Here is a 17,694-nt window from a genome sequence, read left to right on the forward strand (position 1 = left end):
AGATGACGTCAGGAAACAGAGTATTAAGTATATTTCTGTTTTGGTTTGGAATTTATCAAATGAAACATCTTCAAGCGCTACTAAACTATCCTATCCGACTTTACTAAAAAGAAATAGTATTAAAATATTATTATTGCTATATTTCATATTGCCTTTTATTTACTAATGAACTAACATTAAACATTTTAATGAAATAAAAAAGTTCATGTGTTTAATTTTTTTCCAGCTCTGCTTTTTGTTCAGTTTTTCTCTCTCACATTTTATTGTTTGCCTCTTTTATTTTGCTTTTACCAAACCATCACACAATGTCAGCTGTATCATCGTCTGTGAATCAACAGCATGCATACGGTACATAGAACATGCTTCTTTCTATAGTTTCAAGATGTCCCTTTTGACCTTTGTGCTTTTGTTTGTCGCAGCTTTGAACCAACAGCACAAATAGCAAAATAAAGGTTTTTTTTTTATCAATATACTGTATATGATGACAAAAAACATCTCATACCAATATCTGAAAGCCATTTGGACTTCATATTGTCAGCAATGTTGAGTAACTACTGGGCAAATGAGGAATCCGGTGAAAACTTCTTGTTGCCATTGTTTTGATTGTTTTGGGGGTTGTTTTGTGTGTGTTTCCAACCCCTTGTGAAGCTTGTGATGACATTTGGTAACTTCATCATCTCGGGAAGTGCATCTGATTGACGCTGTTAGTAAAAAAAAATAGGACTCATCCATTCATCTATCGTCATAGTATCTACATTTTGCGAACATGTCAAATACATTTTAAACACCTTATTTCTGGAATACCACGTTATGCCAAAGCACAGACACTGAGTAATGAGGTAGAGGAGTGGTTAGAACTCACGGTGAGAAGCTTCCAGTATGGAGTTTGCATGTCTGTCTCCTACGCGTCTCTGCTTGTGTTTTCTCTGGGTATTTCTATTTCCTGCCACAGTCTAACAACAAGTCTTTGAAGTAATTGGTGTCACTATATTGGGGGTGGGGGGGCAAGGGTCAGGGACCCTCATTGCACATTTTCTTACCCCTGCAATGCCGTGTGGTCCAGTAAATTAACACTAAATGATCAATACTTGTGAATGTGAGTGTATGTGGTTGTTTCGTCTCTCTGTATTAGCGCTGTGACCTATCCGGAGTGAATATACTTTACCCGTAAGATTGGTTCCAACACCTGGAAGTGGAACTGAAAATGGATGGGTGGTTATCTTGAGATTATGTTTAAAGCAAAATTTTGATCAATTCAATGTTTTTTAACAGATTATATCTATGCCAAATTTTATTCACAAGGTTTTATCTTCTCGTGTTGTTTGTAGGTTTAATACTGCAGTAGATGAAATCCTGCAGCCGCAGGACGCATATAAAGTTTGGGGTTTTAGGCCCTCGGTCACGTGACTGACTGTCTGTCCAATGAGAAAGCTGTGCTCAGATTTCAGGCTGAGAGGAGGAGGAGGAGGAGGAGGAGGAAGAGGAGGAGAGAGGGGGAAAAGAAAAAGACAAGCACTAATCTCTCTGCTCAGTGTTTGCCGGTAGAAGTAGCTGGACTGTTTCACTCTTTCTTTTGCCTGGGATATCTGGAAATATGTATGTGGAGTATTGGAATGGAGCTTTTTAAGGTTGAAAAGATTCCCAGCAGAGAGAAAAGTCCTGGAGCAGACTGAAGAGAAGTGGAGGAGGAGGAGTAGGAGGGAGCAGTTTCCCCCCTCATCTCTGCCTCTGCAGGCCTTTCTTCAGTGGGAGAATGGGGGCTGGAGCTCTGACCATCTGTGTGAGTACAAGTCTGCGTTGGTGTTTTAAAGACAGCCCATTCAACCTGTGGTTAAAGGCTGAGGAATGTGTTTCTCCGGATTCAGTCCTCAAACTGCTATATGATGTTGCATGTTTGACTTATTTACTTTAATGTTCCACTGAGTGAAAACATGTTTTCCCTTCAAGTGATTCAGTCAGATTAATTTAAAGTTTGTTTAGTAAACACATTTTCTTGACAGGCCCCACTTTAAATAACCTCACTTTAGAATAAACTCTGCACAAAAAACATGACTTTTCCTCTTAAGTTTGTAACTTTACTGACTAACAACAATAACTCTGTCTGGAAAACATCCGTCTTTTTTGGCCTTTATCCAGTTCAGTGTTGAAGAGTCTTGGATCCAGCTGATTGTGAGCAAATGATACATGTAAAACCTTTCTAACATAAAGACCTGACTTTTCTTTACTTTTACTGAATAATAACAGAACAGTTTCCATCTATATTCACCACTTTATTCACCTTGGGTTGTACGGTGCTGTATTCAATCCCCAGCTGTCAATGGGTGGGAATATGTACACACTTTTCTAAAAGTAGCTCCATTTTTTTTTCTTTTTCTTTTTTTCTTTTTTTTTTTTTACCAGAGTTAAAACGTGGCTCCTCAACATACTTTCCTCTTCAAGTAATTCACTTTATTTAATCTCAAGTGAAATCATGACTTTTCACTCCTCGGCACCAGAACAAAAAACTTTTAGTCTGTCATCCTTTAACAGTGTGAGAGAGAAACAGACTGTAACTTACTGTAACGCCCCTGTTTCCTGTCATATTTTCCAAAGTGTCGATGAGATAAATAGACACATTTTCCCCTTTATGTCTTGAGAAACCTCCAACCTCTTTAAGCTCCTGATCGCCATGTGTTGTGAAACCTCCTTGTCTGCAGCTGTAGTTTCTTCCAGCAGTGCAGCTGTTGATGTGTTGCTGGTTGAGCTTTTGCTCCCAACTCCTTCAATGACCACCCACGTGGCGAGAGAGAGGCTGAGATCAGGGGAGGAGGGTGAGAGGGTGAGAGAGGACACATGCTTGGGCTTGTCGTTTCCTTCATGCACCAACTTACAATCGGGCGAGATACGTTGTCGGTTCATGCTGAATATGTTCCTAAAGCAGATATGCCTGTTCGCCTTAAATGCATTTGTTAAATGTATTCCCCACCACAGGTTTCTGTCATAGTTTAACACAGTTTCTTATGAGTCATATAAGGAATAGATGGCGGCTCAGATCTTTAAGGTTCCACGGTCACTGTTGGAAACTGTTTAAAAGAAGAAGGCTCACCAGGTGAATCACACAGCGGACGGCTCTGGTAGAGAACAGAGAGGATAGGGTGCGTTTCCTCTCACTCTTCACTATTCACATGGGGCATGAAGCAGTTTCTTTTGCCAACAGATAAGATTTCCCAAAAGATCTTTTAATTCTACAAAGGTGACAATTCAGAGCAATTAGTCTTTTTTTTATGTTCAGTTCACTTTTACAGCAAAGCGGTGATGAAATCAATGGTACTGTCACACTGTTGGTCCTGTTAATTTTGCTCCCACTCATCTTCTCTTTGTCTATGGGCAGAGGCAGGGTTCACTCCACACACACACACACACACACACACACACACACACACACACACACACACACACACACACACACACACACACACACACACACACACACACACACACACACACACACACACACACACACACACCCACACCCATCCATACCTGTGGTTTGAAACCAGTTGTTGGGGCCTTTCTGTGTGGACTGAGGGCCTGTTTTCCCATTGTGTACCGGTATGTGTCCATATGACGCATTTCAATTCATCTAACTACCGAGAACTTTTTAATTTAGTTTCCCTTTGCGAGCATCGCCACAAAGAAAACGGCTGCATATTTTGTTTTTATTGTCATTGTGTGCATTTCTGGATCATCTGCAAGCTTTATTCACTGACAAGGATTTCTCCAAATGTTGCCAAGCCTGAGGTATGTTTAGAATCGTGCATGAGAATCCTGAGCATCCAATAATCACCTCCATCTTTGTTCCCGGTTCTTTAAATCAGTTTATAACTTCAATTATTGGAGATAGTGGACTTTCAGATCTCTTTATAATGTTCTTAATATTTTTTTACACATTGTTTTGATGATGGACTCAGTCATTCTGTATGTTGCTGTGAGCATGAAACTTTTTTCAATCACTTTGTCTTTTTTGTTTGCTTGTTGGTTTGGTTTTTTTTTGCTCTTACTGTTAAGGCTGATAATTACTTTTGTGTCTGTTGTGTAGGTATGTGTGTGTATATCTGTGTGCACATGGTACTACAGACAGATTTAATGGACATCTGTTCAGTTCAGCATATCACAGTGAGGAGTAGCTCAGACCAGCTTAGCTCTTTAACACCTGCAGCAGTAGTACGATAGGAGGCCGTTCTGAAAGGTTTAGCTATTTGTACACAACCTAAACTAACAAGCAGTTTCACCACCAATGCACCGCTTTGAAATATACTGTTTAAACTGTGCAACTAATTTTTTTCAACAACTTCAACATGTCTTCTGCCTCTACCTGCATGTGCAGTTTTGACTAATAGGCCTCCTCATGGCTAATAACTCTCTTATAATACAGTATATTAAATGCTGAATACAAACTTTAGTGCATTAATCTGCTATGTCACATTCACCAGGACAGAGCAGTTGATGGAGCAACGTTGACAATTATAACTGGAAAAAAAAAAAGCTTCTAAAATGCCGCAGCGACTGTGAATGCATGCTGTAATAACACGGTCGGAGCATCTGCCACGGTAAAGATCTTGCCTCCTTAGCCTTGCAGGACCATCTGTGAGGTTGGTTTTAGTCGGCTGATTCTCTCTGAACAAATGTTCACAAGGAGAACAAAGTCACTTGCGCTTGTCCTGCACACATTTCCTCCCAGTCGACCCACTGTGGACAAACTATACCCAAGATTTTTTGTTTTGTTTTGTTTTGTTTTTTTTTGCCAGATCCAGTTTGAAGTGGTAAACTCGGGAATGATGTTGTCGTAACTATGGCAACAGCAGTCAAACTGGCTGAGAGGGGCAGGAAGTCCTCGCGCTGTGTCTGAAGTCTGCTTCAACTGTTTTCACAGAGGGAAAAGCGTCACACTGCAGGTAAACGAGTGTCTACCTGGTCTGTGTGACGGAGCCTCATTCAGCTGTTTGTGTAGGGATTGTGTGCGAGGTGCACCCAGTGTTTGCTCTCGGAGAGCGAGAGAGAGAGAGAGAGAGAGAGAGTGGTACTGATATGAGGAGACAGGGAACATGTGGCCTGTGTTTGTTTTTGGTGAGTTATCAGGTGACAATTACGGAGAGTGTATCAGCACATTGCCCTGAGCTGGGCAATTAAACCACTGGATGTGAATACAGCAAAGCAACGAGTCATTTTGAGTTGCTTTTTCGTAAATTTTTCAGCCCCCCCCCCCCCCCCCCCCCACCATCACTTCAAAATAAATGCAATAGCTATCCATCAGGAATTACATTACAAAAATATGGGGGTATAAAATATGTTGTTAGGGTTATTTATTTCCATATTTAAAGAAATTAGACTGAGTTCCTTTGCAGCTGGCTACCACGTTGTGATTAACCCATTATTGCAACAATAATCAAATAGAATCATATTGAGATGTTGGTTAAACATGTCATAATGTTGTTAAGTATTGTAATTGCGATGATTAAATACTAAGTAACTCCAACTAACAATATTTTTTCTCTTCTTTGACCCAATTTTAACCAGAATTGAGAACTTTTTTTTTCTTTTGCATGAATGCGTGGCGCATGGAAAGATGTATCGTATATAGTTCAGTCACCACTATGAGACTTTAATAGTTTGAAACTAAAAATGCACTCAATCCAAACAATTGCTAATTTATCTTTTGTATAAAAATATATTGTCCAACACCAGTGAAGGACTAGTGACTTGTACATTGTGCACAAAGCCTTTTGCTGTGGAGACGATGGATTTTGCTAAATTCCCATGACAGTAGGGGGCACCACATTCATTCACAATATTTTCTGATAAAGGTCTTTGAAAGAATGTGAGAAATTAGATTTTGCTTATAGACCAACCAACCTATGGATAGTTCACCCATTCACTGTAAAAAGTGATTTTATTTGTCTTTTCAAAGATAATTATGATTATGTAATTGTACCAGCTTTTATTCCTGACTGATCTTTTACTACCATTATTCAAATTAATCTAATGGCAGCTTTACTCATAGGCATCAATATGTCTATTTGTGCATGTGTGCGTGCATGTTACTCTGGCATTGCCTTTAATTAAAGGTGTTGCATAGTAACCTCATATTTGTCGTGGCAACACACATCCGGCCATCCCTCCCCTTTCTCCTCCTCTCAGCTCTCAGCACACACTGTCCTCTAACAACATGGCTGTGAACTCCGCTGGGTCGCTCTCACCAGGTCCACACACACACCTCTCAGTCACTGCAGCGACATACCGTTCCTCTACCATGGCCTCCTCAGCAGCGTCTGACCGCTCTGCCCGCCGTGTCGCTGTCAGAGGCTGACCGCTGCTCTCTGCTCCTCTCACAGCACAACAGGACGGCAGTGCAGGTTAAAGAGGACATGAAGAAGATGGTCCAGATTCCCATCCTGAGGCCCAGAACGGTGGCGGCGAAGCACACCAAGCTGTTCGGAGTGTCCCTGTTTGAGCTGCGAGAGCAGGGCCTGCTGGAGGAGGGAGTGCCTCTGGTGGTGCGGAGGATGGTCGAGCATCTCCGCAAGCATGGTGAGAGACAAGTTGGCTTATTTCTTTTAAAGAGAAGAAAAATTGAAGTGAAAAGGTTCATTAGTGTCTGTAAGAGTTCATACAAATGTTTCTTTGAGGACCTGTTGGACATGTTTTTCCTAAACACAACAGTTTTTACTGTGTAGGGATCCTTCTTATCTAATAGCATTGCTTTCAGATGCATTGTCTTCATAATTGCACTTTCCATCCATCAATGGAATGGCAATGGCAGGATTGACTCTGAACTGTTCATCACAGGGGAAAACCCAGGGATACAAATTCAATTCAATTCAATTCAATTCAATTCAATTCAATTCAATTCAACTTCATTTATATAGCACCACATACAACACAGTCATTTTTATTTGCTTTGAACAAAGAGAAAGCCAACAAATCCACACCTCTCACCAAGTTATTGTCCTCGGTTACTTGAAATTGGCTGTATGCAGCCTGCCTGCTGCACAATATTCATGGGGTTTGGGGGGGTGGGGGGATACTGTTTGCACCCACCCACCAGAACAAATTCCTCATGATATGTAAACTATCGCTGGCAAGAAATCTGTTTCTGATTCTGAGCACAATGCGCCAGTAAATATTTGGCTACATTTTGCAGGAATAGAGGAATGTCGAGGGAAATATATTGGAATAATAAACATTATTCACCGAAAAACAAATTATCTATTCGTCCATTGAGTATTAAATTACATGTGTCAATGCATACGGTACTTGGCCTTCCACGTCACTCGACTTCTACACATCCTAGTTCCACAGCACAGTGAAAAAAAATCATCTCATGATTGTAATTCTCAACAGTACAACAAGAAAAGAACATCAAGAACATCAGTATCATAAGTAAGAATAGTCGAATTCTGAACTTCTTGCAAATCTACACATGAATACAAACTCAGAAACAGGAAGGAAAAAAAACTCAAATACCAATGGCCTCACTGTGGGGATCCATTAAATCCCTTGATATCTTTTTACCTTGGGTGTCAATAAACAAATGTCTATACGGTGTTGATGTTCAGTGATGTTTTGCAAATATTCCATTTTGCGCTATGAAAGCTGACTGATCGACTGATGTCTCTTCATCTGTTTGACCTACTTTCTGCACTTCTCTAGTTCTTCTCTGTGGCCACTAGGTGGCAATAAAAGAAAGAGGAACATTATTCATCATCATGACTGCTGAAATTACAAGCTTTTTAAATTCATTTTCAAAATTTGATAATGAATGTGCTTAACATTGGAGGCTGTGCCGCTGGTGATACTTTTGATGGGTCTGAATGTAAGTCAATATCTCACAGTAGGACATCTACCAGTCGAGAAAAGAGCCAATCCGTGGATTTATTGTGCAGGCTTCATCATGATAATCAAGCCACCGTTAAGTGGTTAACTCACTAGGATATCACCACAGTACTTTTTGTGTCTTTCTCGCAGCGCTGCATCAGGAGGGTCTGTTCAGAGTGAATGGGAACGTCCGTGCTGTGGAGACCCTGAAACAGCGGCTGGAGTCCGGGGAGGATGTGGACCTTCTGTCTCAGTCTGACTCGTGTACCGTGGCCAGTTTACTCAAACTGTATCTCCGAGCTCTGCCGGACGGTCTGGTCACTTCAACGGTCCAGCAGGCCTTGATAGAGCACTATCAAGGTAAAGCGTCGTGCTGTGTGAAAAAAGAGTGATCAATACCGCCTAGTTTAATATTTACGGATTAGAAAGTTTCTTTTGACATGTGTAAATCCCCCCCCCCCCCCCCCCCCTGTGATCACTGACCCAAGAGGGTCACAGACTTCAGGTGAGGCAAGGAATCAGAGCTGCATGCTCAGGGAAAAAAAAATATATATAGGTTACCTTTACAATGATTTACTAGACACCTTGTGTGTATGTTTTAGAATGGACAGCTTATCTCTCACATGACCTTCGTGTCGATACACTCAAAATGTACAAGCACAGTGTCCCAGTTATTCTTTTCTTTTTCATATTTTCCAAATAGATACTTTCTGCTGTGCTGAAGCGCCGATCACGTCGACCTCAGTGTCCGTTTATTCACTGCCGATTGTTTAGCAGCAGTTGGAAGAGACGCAAAACCCAGTATAGGTTTACCTGATGCAGGAATCGGTCACCTTTATGACCAAAAGAGAAATGTTTTCACCATTTTCCACCAAATACAACTAATCTAGAGGTACCAAACATATTTTAGAAGTGGCTAACACAGCTTTTAAAGTTTTGTATATAGTTTAACTATTCATTTAAAAACTACAGTTATTCAGTAGATTTCCTAACTACAGTTTACTACAGTAGCCTTTTTATTCGATTTTATTGTTTTTGCCTTTTGCATCAGTGTTTAGTGGTTTAAATGATTTCTGTAATTTGTGCTTCTTTTTTCCCGCTTTTGTGGTTTATGTGAGTTTTTTTTTTTTTACCAGATTTGTTGTTTTTTGCCATTTTTATACACTTAACTACTTCAGCTATATTTTTGCAATTTCAACTTTCGCCATTTTCACCATTTTCACTTGATCACTTTCATTGCCCTTTTTAGCCAGGAGATAAATTCATGGATCCACTATGGCTCCAAAGCCGCAGGTTTTGACCTGCTGACCCCTGACCTCATATAGTCACATGCCCTGTAAAGTGTTCATGGCCTCTCAAGCACAGTGAATATTAGGACGATGACTCTGGCATGATGATCAAATCTATCTTTAGGCGCTGAATTTACTATCGGCAGTGCAGTCATCTTCACCATGCAGGAAACATAACGGCTCTGCTGTGCATGTGAGAGAAAGCATGTGTGAGGAGTGATGGACTTTATATTTCTGTCTATAATCGGGGAGAGCATGAAGCGCAAAGTGAGGTATTTGGCAGGTGGAGTGTCCGCGCTCGCTCTCAGCTCTGCTCCGTCGCCGGCTTTAATCTCTGATGGGAGGGGAGTGAACATTTTTGGCTGCGGGTTTCGTTTTGCCTTCACAGACATCATAAATATTGTCCTGATTTTTCTGTGCGCCTGCAGCCAAATGTTGCATTAGGAAAACTGTGCTGGCAATAACAACTACATGAATTTATCAAATTATAATTTTTATATATATATATGTGTGTACTGAGTGAAGCTGTTTTGGCCAGTTCAGTCAGTATCTGGCAAATTTTGTAGGTGATTCGCGCGTCGAATGCACAGCTGCAGATTCATTTGCTGTAATGATTAGCAGCTGATAACAGACAAACATGAAAAAAAAACAAAAAAAAAAACTCGAGTGCCTTTTTGTGAAGAGTTCCTGCATTAACAAAATTAACGATCACTTCAAAATGGCTTTGGAGGACATGAAAATGATCTGTATTCAGCTTCGCATCAAGAGGGATGAAGGCTTTTTAGCTTATCCTGTTAATGTGTTGACTGAAATTATGTAATTTGCTAATTAATTGACTGAATTCCTTACAGCTATTTATATCAGCTGGTGATATTGAGATTTAGTCAGCTTTTTTGAATGAGAGTTGGATTTTTGAAATTGAACATAAAGATTCTATTCATCTATTTTTTTCAAATCTTTTTCATCAAGGCTTGACCTTGAGTGAGGTGGACCTGGGTTCCAAAAGCCGGCCAGCCGAACACAAAATAATGAACTTTCACTTCCATACTCAGCGATACTACTCCCCCTGTACACACTAAGACAAGCATACCTGCATTCATGCACGCACACTCACGCAGACGCACATGCTCCCAACGCGTGCGTCACTCAGTCATTTGGGATCAGTAGTCATATCCGTTTATCCAACACTGACCTAATTATGGATCCCAAGTAATAGCATCAACATTGTTTTCAAGCTCGCTGCTTTAATGCTCACGTATTACCAGTCAACATATCCCAAGATTAGATGCATGGAAAGGGGGGGGGGGGGGGTGTCTGCGGGTGATATTACCTACTGTAGAAATAGGTCTCAATGTGTTTCTGTTAATGGATGTTTTATATTTTGTGAATTGCTCCAGATGAAATAAAAAAATAAATAAATCACTTATAACCTGAATTCTACAGCATGAATCCAAGCAGCTCCTGTAGCTTTGCCCTGTCCTGGTGCTGTGTGTGTCTGTAGAGTGCGGTGATGAAGGCTCCTGGTTGGACCTGAGAGATTTGCTCCAGCAGCTTCCAGACGTCCACCACCGCCTCCTCCGTTACCTCTGCCACTTCCTCACGCTGGTGGAGAGCAACCGCGGCGACAACCGCATGACTGCCCTAAATCTCGCCACTGTGTTTGGACCCAGTGTCTTCCAGTGAGTTTATTATTCATGTTTTTGGGTGCGTGATGTGATTACATAATCAAATCTATTCCCCATGAATCAGCTCATGTGGATTTTGCCTGAAGGCAACTTCACCAATGTTTCCACGTAGCATTTCTGTTTTTATTTTGGGGGGGGGGGGTTATGTTCAGTAGCGTGTGTTCAATGTGATCTTTACCTTAGATGGGTGTCCAGCCTTTAAATGGTGAGGCGTTGCGACTCGGGCAGGAACATTTGGTATTCAGTCAACTATTTATGCTTGGTGAGTCAGATACTTAATATTAGTCTCACATATCAGAGCATGAAGATCTATCAGGTCTTAATGTACGATTAAAAACAACTTTTAGGGAGTGTTTCAGCTTTTTCTGAAACATTGTATGTTATTGTGAGACTTTTATAAGGTTCCTGAAGTATTCTATTTTAGACTACAGGCTGCCATCAAACTTTTCCATGAGCTTTGAAACCTGGTTTTTGATTTTGTGTGCACAGATCTCTACCTCCATGAAAATGTTGGTCAGCACCTGACAAATAGAAATCCACCACCGTTTCCACTGGAAATGCCTTTTAGATTTTGCCTTTTTAGATTTTATATATCTATTAGAAACTATTTGTATACCCAACTGCTGTTATGCCCAAAATACCCAAACTATATAGGTACACAGGATGCATTACTCCAGAACTCAAAGGTATTGACATATATTTAATCACTGTTTTGCTGGAAGCAGCAGAATGAGCTTTGATTAAAAGATGGATGGCCCAAAGCTGCCGTGAATAATTGGACTGATTTGGGGAAAAATAGGGGCCAATTTGTCAAACATCTAAGACCTGACTTTGTCCAGATAACAAAGGAAGGGGAAATCCATAAAGTGTATGTTTATTTAAGAAAATTCTACGTAATGTGTGGAATGCGACAGAAAATACGAAAAAAAATTGTTATTGTCCTCTCTGTGCGGATGCAAGCAAAATGCTCATCTTGTGCTTTTACACAGATGCGCAAAAGTTTTGTAACTTCTCACAAAAAAAAAAAAATATATATATAAAAATACAGTACGTATATATATTTTATTTAGTGCAGAATTAAAAAAGGGATATTGACCAGTAGGTGGTGCTGCAGCTCATTCATGACGTGAAATTAAACTGGCTTTACTACAGTGTGTGTTAAACCTTTTTTTTTCATGATAAAGTGGTAAGTTTCGACTGACACTCACAGATGGAGTGATGTTTTATTTCATCCAGAGCTCAGAATTAAAGATTCTCTAATTTTTTATTAAATATATAATAATTAAAGATTTATAAGAGAAAATAGCTCTCGTTATAAACAACACTGAGACGTTCCAGGTGCTGAAAGTGAAAGTACATAATAATAATTGATTATGTTTTTTCGACATCATGATGATAATGGTAATCATAAAATGCATTATCATCACAATTCTATTAATATTAATGATAATAATAATAATGTATACTGTGTTTTGAGTCCTCTTTATTATTACCTTCTGAAAGAAAGTTATTTTCGCCACTTTGAAGCGACACTATGACATTCAGACAAGACGTTTGCCGCTGAGCTGTGTGTCTGTACTCGGTGTGTTCTGTTTCCTGATGGGCTCATTGGGGAGTCCGGCTTTAAAAAAAAAAAAGAAACAAACCAAAAAAACAAGCTTATACATTTCTCGACCTGTGACTGTACTGTTCCGGCCGACAACAGGTGGGCACCTCCCAGCAGGCCGCTGTGTTTCACCTGGGAATCCAGCGTGTGATGATAGAGACTGTACCGGATACTGTTTCATTCTGTACAATGTGTTCTCTGCATCGCCCCGTGTGTGTGTGTGTGTGTGTGTGTGTGTGTGTGTGTGTGTGTGTGTGTGTGTGTGTGTGTGTGTGTGTGTGTGTGTGTGTGTGTGTGTGTGTGTGTGTGTGTGTGTGTGTGTGTGTGGTCCTGTTATATAATTAGACCTACAGTATCTCACACAGCTGTTCAGCAGTGTCAGATTTATCAGAGAAGATGGGTTTAAGTCAATGAGCTGACTTTTAATTTTAGCGTCACGATCACGTTTAAATCTTCCGGCTCCTTGTGGAGTCAATCTGCATCAATGTCACCTGTTGCTTTTTCTGCTGGAGTGACTTTGTTTTCCTTCTTTTTCTTGTTCTTCCCTCTTTCCCAGTGTGGCTCCTACTTTTGAAGCTATCAAAGACCAAAGCATCTGCAACAAGATCATGGTCAAGCTCATCCAGAACTACAGGGTTTTCTTTGAGGCCGACGCAGAGGGAGACACCGAAAACTACACGGAGGAGCAGTCGACCATTATCCTCGTCAAGGTGTGGTATGCGCACATCAGATGCGCGTGTTTATATTAAATAGTGAGTGTTAGTGTTCAGTACAATGAAATGCAGCGGGTAAAAAAGTATACACTACGTCACGTGTTGTGCCCATGCACATTAAATATCATGAGATCCCCGCTGGCCTGTGACCTCATCCTCTGCCCATCCCCTGGAAGAACTGATGGTTTATAAATATAAGACCAGCTAAAATTGATCCAAGTATCGATCTTATATCACAGCCTCACAGGACGGACGCCTCCGCAGGTGGCTGCTTTGAGTCTCCGGTTGTTGATTTTTTTTTTTTTTTTTTTGCCTCTTTGACGGTTGATGTCTTCATTGATTAGCTGGTTTGTCTGGTCTGCTGCTTTTCCTGGCAGCTCGCAAGAGCAGCAAATCATGAACCGAGTACAACAAATTGAATTTAAATGTTACTCCATGGTGGCTCCAATTCCGGCATTTCTCCGAGTACTGTAATTTGTGCTTGATGGCAAGAATTCGGGGGGGCCGATCTGCACTCTGGCTTCCTCTCAGTTCACAACATGCATTTCAAATTTGAATTGTTGACTGAATTGGTGACTGAGTCTAGACTTTTAGAAAGTCTAGACTCCAGATTCTAGACTCTAGATGATAATAAGGTCTTGATTGAGTCTCTTATAATATTCCTCAAGCTTGCAAACACAGTTCACATAAGAAAACACAATCCATACGTGTAGCAGAAACACCCGGTTTTTAGTTAACATTGCTCAGTTTTCCACTAAATAAAATCCAGGTTTGCAATGTTAGAAATTACTGTGTTGTATGTGGTGCTATCTGAATAAGGTTGAATTGAATTGAATTGAGTCTATATTTCTAAATTCTAATTGTTCATCCTCCTACAAAAATATAATTCAGATGAGATTCATGTCTATAAAAGAGGCATGGTGGTCGAACAGGTCGTCTTCCAATCCTCAGGCCGCCAGTTCAAGCTTTCAATTCTTCCGATAGTGTCAACGTGTCTTTGGGGAAGACACTGAACCTCAAGTTTCTCCTGATGCTCATTCTCTTGAGTCTAATGCAGTTCCATGACAATATGGCTGTCCTTGGTAGATACAATACGTGTATCAAAACTGGATAGCCGATTGAAAAGTTGGAAATGAGACAAGCACTGACAGAAACGGCTGTAGCGTAAAAGTCATTGCCACTTTGTGATCTTTCTATAAGTTGTTGGAATTTCCAATGTTGGAAAACGTGTTTTTCCACCAGTGTCTGTGCACCTCAACCACAAGCTCAGTGCTGATGGATGACTGTTGCTGGTTGTGTGAAACGTGACTTTGGCTGGTCGGTGACCAGGACGTAAACGTGCGAGCGCCCCGGTGGGTCGAGCCTTGGCCGCTTCTGTCAGGCTCACTATTTTTAACACTTTTAGAAAGTCTGGTGCTCATGTGATTCTGTGCATACCACGCGTAAAAATAAACGGCAAAACTCTGAAGATGTTAATCATTCCACCTCAAAACATGCTCGCCTGAATTAAATTCAGTTTTCAGAAGCTGCAAAGATTTTGATTTGACTGTTTTTTTTTTTTGTTTTTTTTTAAACCCAAAAGAAACAAGACAAGTTTTGCTGTGCTGTGAAAGCCTGCAGGGACACTGCCACGTGAGATCCCAGTGACCTACAAGTCAAAAAAGATTGTCTTACACACAAACATGCACACATATGCAAAGAACTCTAATGCACATGTACACATGCCCTGTGCCGCCCCTCCGGGGCCTCCTGACCTCGCTTGTAATGCTTTTAAATGAAGCGCATATGATCGCTGACTTTGCCTTTAGTTTCACTCATAAAGTGCGGACGTGTGCGGTGTTTACATGCCTTTACGAGGGCGCAGTCCCGTTAGAAACTGTGCGATCAGTTGTGTTTTTGAAGGCTCTCAAAAGTAAAAACTAAAAGCACAACGCAAACATAATTGTAAAAGGATAATTCACAATTCACAGCTGATGCCCGAATCACCATCCAGCTGGAGAACAAGAGCTTCATGACCTCAGTTAAACATGATATGTTGCCTTCATATTCACTCTGTTGTGTATAAAACATGGACTTTAAATGTGACCGTGCCCTTTGTCTTCTTCTTAGTCTCAGGAGACGCACGTGAGCGATAGAGACACAAAGACGTCTCCCAGTCGCCTCGACGCACAGACATCGACGCCGGTTCCCAGGATGAAGGTGTGTGCTGAGGTTTCTAGTAACAAGCCCGCATTTGTGTGTCGTCGTTTGTGCATCGGTGCTGCACAGTTTACTTGCTCGTGAAGCTTTTGTCTGAGTGTGACTGCTGTGAAACGCACGGCTGTTGTTCCGTGCCTGACGCTCCCAGATCAAACTCTCCTGAACCCTTCAAATTCCCTTACATAGTCCTTTTTAACACCGACCATGTGATCTGTGTGACGTGATCGTGCTTATATGGGAATGTTTTGGAAAATCAGTTTTTCTAACGCCGGTGCTGTTTCTGTGTGGGTTTTCCGTAAGCTTTAAAGATGTTATCAGTGTCAGCTGACTTGTGGCTGCAGGAGAGTGTTTCTCAGGTCGTTCAGTACAAACATATGATGACCTTTTTTTTTCTTTCTTTTTTTTTTATAGTTTGCAACTGCTGACAAATATTTCTTCACTGTTTGCATACATTTGTCGGTTACTTACTTTTTCTATTATGACTTACTTGAACATAGTTTTTCTCAGCTTTTTATATGCAATTTCTTTTACAATCAAATCAAGAGCTTCATGTTAATACAGAGTCTGAGAAAATTGATTAAAAAAAAAAAAATCATGCTATATTTCAGTAGCTCTGGACTCCACTTAACTCCATAACTGAAATGAGTTTGACATCCTTGATATAAATGAAAGAACATAATCATTGCTAGATCACATTTTCACTCATATCGCACACAAATCAAAAACTTTCCCATCACAGTATTTTCACGTGAATCACTTTTTTTTTAATGCTGCTCAGTGTTTTTTACTCATTTGATTGTCCTGTTGGAAATGTTTGTCCATCAATGTGGATAAATGCAGCCTTATTACTGTACTTGTACATACAACCACTTCTTTTATTTCAATCAAATTGACGGAGAAGCGCAGTCATTCCTGTTCTCCCCCCAACCCGAGCAGTGGACTTATTTCACTAACCATATTGTCGCTCTGACTTATCGATTGTTTCTGTGACTGAAGGTTGTGCCATCATAACCGATGACTGTGCCCCTCCCTTGGAAACATAGGTGGTCGTACTATGCAACCAATCATTGCTCTCATTAGGCCAACTCCTACCGTTTACGACGAACAAATGATACACTTCCTAAAGCTATATAAATAATTGTATTGTCTCACATTCATTGTCCTCTTAATGTCACATTTGTCTCTCTGTTTCTGAAGAGTGCAAATTCATCCGGAAGAGCGAAGCTTCTGAATGAGTCCGCCACAAACACCCCCAAGGCAAAGACGAAGAAAAAGAAGGTAAAAGAGAATATCAATTTGTTGCTTCGCCCTGATTAATTGCACTTGGGAGACTGGGTTTATTGCCTCCTTGCTGCATTACAGTTTGTCCAATAAACACTCACTGTTTTGCCTGGGTGCTGATTACTCCGAGGTCATCTCTCAGACAGATTCTGATGCCCGTGGCCTCACTGCGCAGTCACATGACGTGATTCAATAAAGGCAATCTGCAACAGGAAACAGAGAGAGAGACAGAGAGAGAGCGGGCTATAGTCTTACTAACACACTGTGTTGCTGCAGATGAGCCCTGTCACAGAAACCAGGATCAAGCCATTGATCTGAAGACCAATAAAGCCTGGAAATTTCCTGTTTGTGCACATGTTTTTACAAACTATGCTCTAGAAACATCCATTTAAATCAATTTAAAATTCATTTGCAAAAGTACATTTTGTTAAGTTTGAAACTCTGGTTCTCTAATGCCACGAAGTGCAGAAGTAGCAGCCTAAGTTTATATATAATGTCAATTGTACACATAGTATGATTACTTTTGACTCAGTTACACTGCAAATATCCTGCCAAGGTTAAATTGCATTGTTTCCCTAAATGTGTCACACATATTAAGATTGTTGTGGTTCCGGAGCTAAAGCAAAGTGCTGACTGATGTCGCGATAAAGACAGGAAGATAAATGTATCTGCTAACGAAAGCTGTTTTGCAATCTGCAAGAGTCAGTAAAGAATATTTCTATCTCCATGCTGGCAGGATAGAGACAATGTTGTAAGACTATATAAAAATGCAAGGAATTACAGATGTATTAAAGTATATTCACAATAGAATATCATTATATTTATATTTTCATCAAGTGGTACCAATAACTTTCCGGCCAATTAAGCAGATTGATAAAGGGTCAGTTACATGAATGGGTTTAAAAAGACTTGTTTTCAAAATATATTGATTTATCAGTGACAAAAATGAACAGAGGTTCAACAATCTTTTAAAAACTTTTCTGCTGTGATTCTCTACTGGAATCCACTGCATTGTTTGTTTCACTGTGCAATTCTCAATTTCTAGTTTATTCTGTTGTGACGGAGAG

General features: G+C 40.5%; 1 protein-coding gene across 1 annotated transcript in view; it reads left to right on the top strand.

The window, feature by feature from the left end:
- The first annotated feature begins 1,547 nt into the window (after positions 1 to 1,547).
- Positions 1,548 to 17,694, top strand: part of fam13a (family with sequence similarity 13 member A) — a 54,182-nt gene continuing 38,035 nt past the window's right edge. Inside the window, 7 exon segments of the mRNA XM_080520234.1 lie at positions 1,548 to 1,780; positions 6,372 to 6,567; positions 8,005 to 8,214; positions 10,645 to 10,822; positions 12,991 to 13,144; positions 15,257 to 15,346; positions 16,544 to 16,624. Coding sequence (XP_080376360.1) covers positions 1,754 to 1,780; positions 6,372 to 6,567; positions 8,005 to 8,214; positions 10,645 to 10,822; positions 12,991 to 13,144; positions 15,257 to 15,346; positions 16,544 to 16,624 — 936 coding nt within the window. The 5' untranslated portion in view covers positions 1,548 to 1,753.

This window comes from Blennius ocellaris (genome assembly GCF_963422515.1).
Source record: "Blennius ocellaris genome assembly, chromosome: 3".
Taxonomy (NCBI): domain Eukaryota; kingdom Metazoa; phylum Chordata; class Actinopteri; order Blenniiformes; family Blenniidae; genus Blennius; species Blennius ocellaris.